The 12,277-nt window shown below is 38.2% G+C and overlaps 1 protein-coding gene across 5 annotated transcripts in view; it reads right to left on the bottom strand.

Moving 5' to 3' along the window:
- Positions 1 to 12,277, bottom strand: part of POLD3 (DNA polymerase delta 3, accessory subunit) — a 44,739-nt gene that overhangs the window by 3,380 nt on the left and 29,082 nt on the right. For all 5 annotated transcript variants that reach the window (XM_086340794.1, XM_086340790.1, XM_086340791.1 and 2 more), the window contains exons 9-11: positions 10,095 to 10,201; positions 4,223 to 4,332; positions 3,041 to 3,119 (exon numbers count right to left, since the gene is read on the bottom strand). In XM_086340794.1, coding sequence (XP_086196920.1) covers positions 3,041 to 3,119; positions 4,223 to 4,332; positions 10,095 to 10,201 — 296 coding nt within the window. The remainder of the gene's footprint in view (positions 1 to 3,040; positions 3,120 to 4,222; positions 4,333 to 10,094; positions 10,202 to 12,277) is intronic.

The raw sequence follows: 12,277 nt of genomic DNA, 5'->3' as shown, positions 1-12,277 counted from the left end.
TTTTTTTTTCCCATTAAGGAACAGTGATAGTTTCAAGCTCTCAATTATTGATCATTTCTTTCAAATAAAATATGTCAGTCAAACTGTTCTAGAGGCATAGACTTTGGAATCAAATACACCTGTGTTCTAATACCTAGTATGTCACTTACCTAACCTCCAATTTTAATGTGTATCAGAATTACTTGAAGCCTTGTTTAAGCATGGATGGCTGGGCTTTATTTCCAGAGTGTTTAGATTCAGTAGGTCTGGGGCAGACCTGAGAATTTGCTTTTCTAACATGTTCCCAGGTGATACTGACATGCTGCTGGTCTGGGGGCCACACCTTGAGAATCACTGTTCGTTGCTTCCCTGTAAAAGGTCATCTGCTGCCTCAGAGAAAGTACAAATACATCCAGTAATCTCTGGCAAGCTCTCTTTAATGCTATATTTTCCCCTCATCGGCCATGCTGGAGATCAACTGGCTCTAGCAGTGGAGTATTCCTTCACCTTATCCGTCTATTCTTATTAAGGTTGCGTAATTAACAGTCGTCCTCCCACCCCCACCCCGCAAGAGTTCCTAGGATTTATCATTACTTTCAAGAGCCTAGAATTCACTTTGGGTGACTCCTGCCAACTTGGAGACTACATAAACACTAAAAAGTTTAAAATATATATTGAGCATTCTTGGAGGCCTTAAGGCTTCCCAGACCAGAGGCATTAGCATCTCCCATGAGCTTATTAGAAATACAGAATCTTAAGTCCTACCCCCAGGGCCTACTGAATCAGAATTTGAAATCTGGCAAGATCTTCAAGTAATGTATATACTCAGCAAAATGTAAGAAATGTTGCTCTCAGATTATTTAGAGAACTTCCATGGTAGGCCTATAGTGCAACAATTATGATCGCAGAACATCATCCCCATTCTGATGCCAAAATACTACATAACTGGATTTTGGAACAAAATTATGAGCTGTTTACTCAATATCTCAAATCAGGCAAGTCCAAAGAGCCATCTATCTACACATACAGAAAAGACATGACTTACTACAAAACTTGCTCCTCCATAAGCTATATTCTGTATTAAACTGGTACTGGCTGTCTCATTGCCAGTTCTGTGCAATCCATTGCTTAAAGGAGTTAAAAATCAGTCAGGGCAGCATCAACAGAATTTCTTAAGCAGAACACTTGGTATAGCCCTTAAGAGCTAAAAGGAGCATTTCTATATTCAAAGCTGTAGCTACTTCAAACTACAGAACAAAGGAGATTTCAACTTAAAAATACAGGACCTTTATTTTAGCTGAACAACATGCCACTTTTCTGGGCTGCCATAAAAAAAAAAAGGCCCAGTTTGTGGGGGTAACAGAATTCTTTTCCACTCAACTGTTTTGCTCTTATAAATCTACCCTGTCCAGAAGTCTACCCCACACATATCTCAGGGGCCCAACTCCCCAGTCCCTGCAGTGAACTTACAGAAAGGGAAAGATCAGCTTTTTAAATCTACAGAATAACTGCGATCCAGCACAGGGCAGGACAAGCCCCCTGAGCTGGTACGTTTGGAACAGTCTGAGCACAGAGAGAAAAGCAGAACTCTTTTGTTGGTTACAGGAGCCAAGATTCATTAAGTTGAGTTTGGAATAAAAACTTTTCAAAAAAAATGTGCTATGTGAGCACAGTTTTCATTGTTGCATCCAAGGCTCTTAATAGTCCTGTCTGGAGACAGGAGTACAAAAAAGTTCACATCCCATACCTGGCCAAAACTTGAGAACTGTGTTTTGAACAAAGCAATATGTAATTAGCCACAAATCCCCAATGAACTCTTATAAAGGTATTTTTGATGCTTTTCTTTTGGGGTAGCAGGAGGAAAAAACTAGCACTGATGCTTCTGTCCTCTTAAAATGAAAACGAATAAAAAAATTCAATAGTAAATACATAAATTACCACTAACAAACCAAGAGGCTTGAAATTCATGACTAGAAGATTGAAAGCAAAAACAAATAAAACAAGACCAAAGTCCAGAATTCATAGGCTCACGAGAAAGTTGGCACTGCAAAGACCAAAATGTCCTGTGTGAGGAATTTTACTCCCCAAGCATATGCTACAGTGAAAGTGGCAGAGGCCTTTTCAGCTGAGTGAGGTAGGGAACCAGAGAGGCTCAAGGTCAATGAGATGTCTTCACTAGTTTTAACAAGCACACTGTTTGGAAAAGTTGATTCTTCATAGTCAATTAAACCTTTTTAAGACAAAAATGTGAACCAGAAAAGGAAAATCAAGAAAGGGAAAAAATACTTCTCTACAAGAGCTGAGGTGTGGCAGATGCCACAGGAAAAAAGAAATGACACTTAAGGGCCACCTCCCTAACAAGAGGTTGAAGAGCCTAAACCCACAACTCATCACAAACACAAAAGATAGTACCAGGATTTTAACATTTCATCGGGACTCAAGTGATGACTCAAAGCCTGAATTGCATTTTCCCTCTACATCTCTGTAAAAGGAACATGCTTTTATCTAACATGACTTACAAAACAGGAAACACACAGGAAGTGATATGGAAGTCATACCCCTCTAAACAACAAATGGGACAAAATACGAAGACGACTCCTGACACTCTCTTCAGAGTCCAATCATCTGCAGGAGCCTCTTTTCCACAGTTCAAATGTATAAAATAAACGTTCAAAACAACCCCACTTGTTTCTCAGTGTCTTTGATAATACTTAAAGTTGGTATTGTGGTTTTCACCTTGAAAGTGTTTTTTTAAATCTATTACTTCACGTGAATCTTCACAACAATCTCACATGTAGGCAAAATGGCTATTTTCCCCTCCACGCCACAGATCAAGAAATTCCCCAACCAGAGACGCTGCAACTTTTATCCAAGATCTCAAGTGTATGAAACAAACAGGAAGCAGGTACTCTGTAGTTGCAGTGTTCCCCGACTCAGCCACTCAGTGTGGGCCACAGCCAAGCAGCCAGCATCACATGGTGATGAGGCGCCCTGCTCTGTGAGGGATTAAGGTGCTCTCTACGGTCATAACTCTATCCCTGGAGCCAACATTTTTTCTTACCCATGCAGCCCTCCTCATCTGTAAAGGTTTTAGATTTCAGCACACGTTTTCGTTTTCTTTTGTTTTCTCCATCAGAGCCCTAAAAGGTCACAGGAAGATCAGAGGATACAACATTAAACTAACCAATCAAGCTGTAGAGAAGAACAAAATTTTTTTTTATCTTTTGACAATCACCCTCCAATATTTTATGAGGATAAAAAGTTACACAAGGTATCTACAAATTTCCCTTTAGGGGACCAGCCCAACCACAGACAAGTTATGCTCATTGATACCTCATTGTGAGAAGAGAGGCCGCATGCTGAGCAAAGAATTGTGTTCATTCAGTCAACAAACTTTTGTTGGAGAGAGTAGGCACCATGGTTAAAAAGACCAATAGGACAACAGCCTTAGTTGGAGGAGAGAGACAAGGAAAACAGACCACTGCGGTAAGGGCTTTAACGGAAGGCCACAGCAGATACTGGAAGCGCCCAGGGAAGGCCCCTAGACTGCAGGTCTCCGAGGCATCCAGCCTTGCTGCGGATACCTGCTAGTTCAGCCTCGACACTGCAACATTACAACTGTCTAATTCAGTATCAAAAAGGTTTACTTATACCAACTTCTTTTTCTCTCCACTGGCCTTTCACTCCATTTTCTTTTAAGCTAATGAGGAATTTAGTGCCAAATTTAAATGACAGTCAATGAATTAAGGAAAACTAATAATCATAAAGAAAAAAAAAAACAAAAAACAAACCCAACTTCTCAATCCTTCATTATTTACACTTAAAGATGCAGACAAGACCCAGCTGAAGATTACTGAAAACTGTATTTCCCCATTTGCAGCCCTTTTCTAGAAGAGCAACAAAGACACAAAAGTTGTTTGTTCTACTCTTTCACAAACTCTGCTACACTTAACTGTGCATAATGCCAATAGAAGTTGGATAGCACAGCTGCTCTGAAACTGGAAGTCATGAAAAACTAAAGAGCCCCCAGGATTGACCTCGGCTACATTCCTGAGATGATGCCCTATGGCTCAACTTGCCCTTCCTGTGAGAAGAGAGGGAATGTCCATTCTGTACCACCTACAGGAGAGCAGGATGAGATAGGAGCCAGCTACTGCCACATGTGAAGTGTAGAGCAGAGAACTAACACAGCAGAGTGGCTTCATTCTTGGGTGATAAAGGACACATCCCAGTAAAGTTTTACCTTGACAGGAGGAGGCTCCGGCTCAGTCTTTAGCACTGGTTCAGGAGAAGGAGAAGGAGGAGGTGGGGATGGTGACTCAGCTTCATAAGCTCCAGGGGAGTCTGGTATGACTGAAATAAGGGAACAAACTTAGATAAGAGAACCACGACAGTGTCTGGTACAATGCCCGCTCACTAGTTCTCTACACTTCCACGTCCAGCAAAGGGTATTCTGCAAGCAGTAATTCACGACAATCAAGGACTCTGCAGTTATATATCTATTAATATACATATAACTAGACAGATATCTTTAAAATACACATTTTATCAATTTTCATATAAAGAGAATCAAAGAATCAAAAATTTTTAGAGCTGGCATCGTAAAGCAATTATAGTCCAATTAAAAAAATTATTAGAGCTGGAATGTACCTTAGAGATCATCTTAGCTAGCTTCTAATTTTATAGATAAGTCAGGGTATGCAGTTGTTTTAAAAATATCCACTGATCATCTACCATGTGTCATGTATTTCAGTGACATTACTTCACTTTCTCCTTATAACAAACCTAAGAGACAAATACTATCATTCATACATTAGAGTTGGGTAAACAGAGGTTCTGAGAGGTTGATTAGCTTGCCAGGGGCACAGAGCTTGCAACTGAGGCAAGAGGTTTTAAACCCCAGTCAGTCTGATTCCGCAGCCTGACTATTTCAACTATCCCATGCTGCCTACCATGCAGGGACAGACATTTTCTTAAGATGAAGTAAGTGGAGAGAGTCCTCAGATTATACCAAGTGTGAGCGCCTTTCAACGGAAGAGCTACAACTCCATTACAACTACATTTGAAACACACCAACACATCCATCATTCCTTAAGCTTATGTCACTAAAAGCATACTGAAGGAGAACACTTGGGTTAATAATAAAGACTAAGGCAGACCAATATGGATCCTAGCATATGAAGGTGGGCAAGTTTTTAAAAAATCTCTATGAACTTCTGCTGTATGCAATAAATAATAGTAACAATGATTTTGTGACTGTGATTTAAGGACTATTTGCAATCACCTGAGATGTCCGTTAGACTTAAATTTTCCAGCTGACATTGAACAGCATAAACCATGGGGTTGTGGAATCATCTTTGAAATGATGATCACAATTATAGCTCTAACAACTAAGACTTGCTCATTATACAATCAGCAAGAAAAGAATATTTTAAGGAGACAAATATGATTATGGAAATGGTACCACCTGAAAAGAGAGCACCACCAGAGGGATCCCATCAGTTTTGAACAGTTCCAGAAACAGTGGTCTTAGTTTAAGGCCCATGAGAAGGGAAGTGAAAATCCTCAGCTGACCCATTGCTTAATCACCGCAAAGAAACTGCTGGTCAAGGGATTGGGGAGCTGCTTAGCCTCACCTGCTCCCTGAATCTCCTGGCTGTATTCAAATTCTTAGCACAAGTCTTGGATCTGAAATTCTCCCAACTCATTAGGTCAGTGTTAAAAATTATGACAGTGGAGAGTTCAAGGCCAAATGACCTAAAGAGGTGAAGCAGAACAACAGCCAGAAAGAAACAATAAATTACACACTTCAAGTATGAAATGGGCCCCCAAACTTTATAAACTCTAGGAAATAGAAACATAAAAGCAAAGTGGTCCAGCTATTAACCAGCACTGGGAGGCTAGAACATGTCGGGAGCTTGAGAAAGAAAAAGTCCAGTCAAACCACCAGAACCAAGCACCCATTTTCCTGAAGGTATAGTTATTAAGAAAGCTGTGAAGCAATGAGTTACAGTGGTAGGAGAGACGTTTATGCAGTGAGGACGCCAAAGAAAAGGAATTTTGAGTACTCAGTCATAAATTTATGAGTTCTTATTCTGTTTCCAGTTCTGCAACCACTTGACTTAACCAAGGAAAACACAATCCCAGTGGCACCCTCTAAGACCCCCTCACCGCACGTGTGGAGCTGTTTAGAGCCCCCTTCAGACTCTTAAGCTCCATACAGGCAGAGGCACCACCACTTCCCTAGCGCTGAATATACAGTAACATTTTTAATAAAAGAATCATTTTCTGAACTATAATTGGGATGAGGAGCTTCTAAGTCAAGGAAGATTCGGCATATGCCTCCCTCTGCCTTCCACACACCCTCAATGAGAAATGTAACAATAATAAAGGAAAGGAATGTAACCCCCTCATAATAGGGAAGAGAATGTCACAGGAGCCAAGAGCTCCTAAGGAATAAGAAATTTCAACAAACCCTTGGAAGATGGAAGGTGGATGAGAAAAAGTTGACAAGAGAAGCATCAGTCAATTAGGTGAGTCTGATAGGAGAGCTTACTATTAATATATAACACATATATGTATTACTTAAATTTTTTTTTAATTACAATATTTTAAGAAAGGATAGGGAAAACAACTAGAATTTTCTGGGCTTACAAACATTAATCATTCATTTTTATAATAACCCCACAAAAATCACTATTACTATTTGTTTTATACAACCAAGGTTCAAAGAGACTTCAAAAAAAAAAACTTGCCCACTTTCATATGTTAGAATCCATGTCTGTCTGCCTTAGTCTTTATTACCAAGACGACTGTACTCCTTCAACATATTTTTAGTGATATAAGCTATGGAATGATGGGTGCATTGGTGTGTTTTAAATATATTTGTAAGTGATTTTGCAGCTCTTCAGATGAAAGGTACTCAAGTAGTGAAACATCACTTACCCCAGGAAAGCACCCTTCACTGGGGCAGAATAAGAACTGTGGTAAAGATAATTGCAGGGATCTAGCAATGTAACCACTGTTTACCAGTTTTCTGGAAGAGATGGGTAATTAGAATTCCTGGAAACCATTCATAGCTTCCTAGGAAATTTTTTAAACTACTTATCTTAACCTTCAAAAAAGGGGTGGGGGTGGGTCATTTGCTTACCATTCTCTATAAACAATTTGCAAGGCCTGAAAACGGTAGCAAAGCCTGAAACATACCAGTTAAAACTACTTTTTCCTAGCAATATAGATATTACTCTTCATGTTATTTCTTTCTGGGTCTGGCCTTTCTTTACTTTAGACAGAGAGTATACAGAACTGCTAACGGTGCTTATGAGTCTGCCAGGGAGAAAGAAAAAGGAATACTTTCTCGGGTATATAGTTAAGAATATGAAGTTGAAGGGAGTTTTCTGAGAGAAGGTACTTTCAAGTATATTATTACCATTAAACGCTTACTGACTTTCAACAGGAAAAGTGGGGTGAATATTAAGAAAACTGATTATATGTTAAGCATTGTCCTGGCACTTTTCAAACAGCATTTTATTTGATGTTCATAAAAGGCCTATCTTATGTGATAACATCCTATCTTAGAGAAGAGAAAACAAGGAACTGAAGAAGTAACCTGCCTAAAGTCACAGTCAGTAGTGGAGGTAAGCTTTTAAACCCAGGTCTGTCTGACTCCAAAGTCTCTGCCATTTGCTCCACTTCTGTTGCCAACTTCTAGCTGAAGATAGCTTACTGAACTGACAGCACATATTCAGCATAGCAGAAATAAAGCAATAGCAGGTTAGAGACTGTATGAAGGTTTAAAGTAAAATCCCATTGGCTCTGAGACAAAGAAGAAATTTAGGAATAAAATGGCAATAGTTTATAAATTTAGTCAAATGCCAAAAATTATCTTTCCCAGATAAAAAAAATCTGAGTGCCTCTGCTCTGTATCATGTTATAATGGGTTGCCCACCTCTTTCACATTTCTTCTCCCTTCCAGACTAAATAACCCCACTCTTATTTCTAGTCACTTAAGAGTATCATTTTTGTGAGCTAAGGATTAGAACTACAGAGAGTATTTCAGAAGTATGTAAAGAGTGTTCAATCAATCACAGTATTACGGCTGACTCCTTCACTAATACTAGAGTATCTAGTTTATTTTTTAATGTATATTAAGGCTGATGATTTCAAAGACTTATCCAGAATCTTCCTCAAGTTCTTTTCCTGGTTGGAATTAGGGATGACTGCTCCAGTTAGCACACATTCCTAAGTTACCTTCTAAGTTATTTTCCTATGTGTCTGCAGAGTTGCCTCTATTTCCTCAACTCTTAACCAATCAGAATGTTCCTCGATGGTTGTTTCATCTACACACTTCGAAATCTTCCTTTCTGTGATCTTGGTTAAATCATTTTGATAAATGACATGGAATGAGGATTCAGCATCCCACTGGGATGCTCACAATACCAAATCCCTATCTGTTTCACAGTCAACAAAAACTCTAAGTCGAGGGAGGAGTCCAAGGTGCAGCCCTGCCATAGGCACAGTCAACCTGCTTGTACAGTTTCTCAGGTCTGTTCGTTTCCTTTGTGTGACTGCCATCTATAATTTGTTTTTCAGCTCACTCGAGATAACACTCCCCCAGTTTGGGTTGCCTCTGTTACCACTTTTAGTGCTTCTTATAGTAGTTTCTGGTAAGACTGGAGTTTAACAAGTTTAGCTTTGCCCTTCAACAGCATAGCAGGTTTCTTTTTTTGCATTCATTTCTCTTTAATCTCTTAAAGAATCTCTCAGTTTGTTTGCTTTCGTCTACCTTTACATGATGCTGAATCCCTTTGGATGAGAGTTCTGGCCATTTCCTAAAATAATATGCCATGAATTCATGGAGAATCAATCACAGCAGCTCAAGCTTTTCACCACCAGTTCTCAGAGCAGGCTTTTCAGAGATGAAGTCATATGGCGTATCAGTCCAACCCAGAAATCCTTCTCTTTGGTCTTTTTAAAAAAAAATTTACTTGGCTGTACTGGGTCTTAGTTGCGGCACTAAGGGATCTTCATTGCCACGTGCATGAAGAATCTTAGTTTCATGTAGGATCTAGTTCCCTGACCAGGGGTTGAACCTGGGCCCCATGTACTGGGAATGCAGACTTAACCAGTGGACCATCAGAGAAGTCCCTCCTTTTTCTATATATTTTCATTTACATAATTTGGGAAGAAAACTTGAATTGGCTCTTAGACTACTTGATCTTCTCTTAAAAGGCACATTAATTTTCCAGGCGAGATTCTTGCCCGTACTCTGTACTTATTTTACAGCAGTGTCTACAACTTAAAACTAGGAGGGTCCACAGTGTCATTCCTTTTCCACAACAACAATGCAGATTCATCTCAGTGTGGTTTTACTTATATGGTACAAAACAGCACCATTACCCCTGATGCCTACAATCTCACTTTTTATAAGACACACATGAAGGTACCCAAAGGAAGAGCTCCATTTTATTTTTTAAAAAAGAAAATATCCTTGATGATAAATATAATAATAATCCTTATTCTCCTTCTCTTTGTGTTTGCTACTTTCACAAATTACCAGAAGATTATGGTTCTTGTTAAAAGGTTAAAAGTTGGTTTTGAACAGAAACAGGTACACTGTGTCTCTCAGTCCTAGGATTACTATTGTCACTGCAACCCATAATAAGCAACTTTTTAGCTTCTTGAGCTAAAGTCATCACAAGAAGAACTGACCCTTCTGTGGACCGAATATTTGTGTTCCCTCAAAATTTATATGTTGAAGCCCAAATCATCAATAGTAGCAGGAAAGGGACCTTTGGGAGATAAAACGAGGACAGGACTGTAATGAATGAGATTAGAGACACAAAGAAGATGATTTCTTTCTCTACCATGGATAACACGAAAGGAGGTATTCTTCTACAAATGAGGAAGGGAGCCTCTCCCAGGAACTGAATCAGCTTGTACCTTGATTTTGAACTTCTCAGCCTTCAGAACTATAAGGAATAAAGTCCTGTGGTTTATGCCTCCCAGTCTATGGTATTCTTATAATAGCAGCCCAATTTGACTGAGACAATCCCACTAGCCAAAAATTAAAATTTTAAATTAAAATTTGAAATAAAAAAATTAGCAATGCCCACCTTCATCTTCACTGCTATCAGACTCAGGAAGTTTGATTCTTCTCCTCTTTTTCTTCATGTTTTCAGTTTCTTTTGTCTCATCATCAGATAACTCCATTTGCTTCCTCCTGTTGCCATTTGGGAATAATTTAAGCATGTTACACAAAATAAAAATATAAGTATTCATAAGCTACTATCGGCCTTGCTTCATAATTCATGAACTTAATTCCAGAGGGTAGAAAATAAAAGTCATAAAAGACCCAAAGGATACTCCACTAACTGCCCACACACAACTAAGTCACTTCAGAATAAGAACTTCCTCTAGCTCTCTAAAGACCACTGTAAGCTACTTACCAGATTATTGAAAATTTCTTTAAATTCCTTACTTCCCCTACTGTTGATTCAGTCATTCAACGAGCATTATGAATGCATTCATAATTCATTAAGTCAACAAGCATTATGAATGCAACAGTTGAATGACTGTTGATTCAGTCATTCAATAAGCATTAAATAAGCAGCTACTACTTACATAAAGACGTTTTGCTAAACACCCAGATGCAAAGATCAAAAAAGTACCATTGTTCTTAAGAAGCTCTGGCAGGAAAAACAGATACAAATACCACTGACTATAAAATACAATATGATAAATTTTTCTGAACAAATAAATGTTAAGTGACATGAGTCTTATTTTAAAACTTCAGAATCTAAACAGTTTATCAGATAGAAAAGGGAGACATAATTTTAAAAAGAAAGAACAACATGAATAAAGGCATAGGCAGAAAACATTAAAGTGACTCTAACTCTAAAATCACTGTGGATGTATACCTGTGGCGGATTCATTTTGATATTTGGCAAAACTAATACAATTATGTAAAGATTAAAAATAAAATAAAATTAGAAAAAAAAAAAGCAAAAAAAAAAATAAAATAAAATAAAATCACTGTGGATAGTGACTGCAGCCATGAAATTAAAAGACACTTGCTCCTTGGAAGAAAAGCTATGACAAACCTACAAAGCGTATTAAAAAGCAGAGACATCACTTTGCTGACAAAGGTCCATATAGTCAAAGCTATGGTTTTTTCCAGTAGTCACATATGGATGTGAGAGTTGGACCATAAAGAAGGCTGAGTGCCAAAGAATTGATGCTTTTGAACTGTGGTGCTGGAGGACTCTTGAGAGTCTCTTAGACAGCAAGGAGACCAGACCAGTCAATCCTAAAGGAAGTCAACTCTGAATATTCATTGGAAGGACTGATGCTGAAGCTGAAGCTCCAATACTTTGGCCACCTGATGCAAAGAGCCAACTCACTGGAAAAGACTGCTACTGGCAAAGACTGAGGGCAGGAGGAGAAGGGGATGACAGAGGATGAGATGGTTGGATGGCATCACAGACTCAATGGACATGAGTCTGAGCAAACTCCAGGAGAGAGTGAAGGACAGGGAAGCCTGGTGTGCTACAGTCCATGAGGTTGCAGAGTCAGACACGACTTAGCAACTGAACAGCAACAATGACATAATAAAAAAACCTAAATCCATCTTGACATTATTTAGCTCTTCTATCTGGATACTCCACCACACTATTCATTCAATCAACAATAATTTATCAAGGGCCTACTGTGTGTTACAGACACAAATAAGGACAAGACATAGTTTTTACCTTCAACCATACTTTTTTTTTTTTTTTTCATACTTCTTATATAACAAATATCAATATATATTTTTTTACCTTAAGCTAGACAAAGAATAAACCCAAAGCAGAAGGAAATAATAAAGAGCAGAAATCAATGAAACAGAAAATTTTAAACGGTAAAAGTTATTTTTCAAGAAAACTAATAAAATCAGTAAGACTTTTATAAGATTGATAAAAAGTATATAGTACCAGTACTAGGAATGAAAGAAGAAATCTGTAGCAATACCTACAGATTCTGTAGATATTCAAAGAATAAGGTTATATATATTAAGAACAATTTTAACTTAGATGAAATACATTTTTTTAAAAACACATTCAAAACTGACCACAAAAGAATAAAGATGTACTTGAATAGCTCTATTTAAAGAAATCAAATTCATAATAAAATTTTTCCCACAAAGAAAACTCCAAGCCTGGATCCACTGGTGAATTTTATCAAATTTTTAAGAAAAAAAAAAACAAAACATATCTTACATAAACTCTTTTGGAAAACAGAGGAAGAAGACACTCCTCTT

This window comes from Bos grunniens, chromosome 15, assembly GCF_055505025.1.
Source record: "Bos grunniens cultivar Pamir isolate PY7600 chromosome 15, Bosgru_T2T1.0, whole genome shotgun sequence".
Lineage (NCBI taxonomy): Eukaryota > Metazoa > Chordata > Mammalia > Artiodactyla > Bovidae > Bos > Bos grunniens.
The sequence above is the reverse complement of the archived record's forward strand: the minus strand, read 5'-3'. Positions and strand labels throughout refer to the sequence as shown.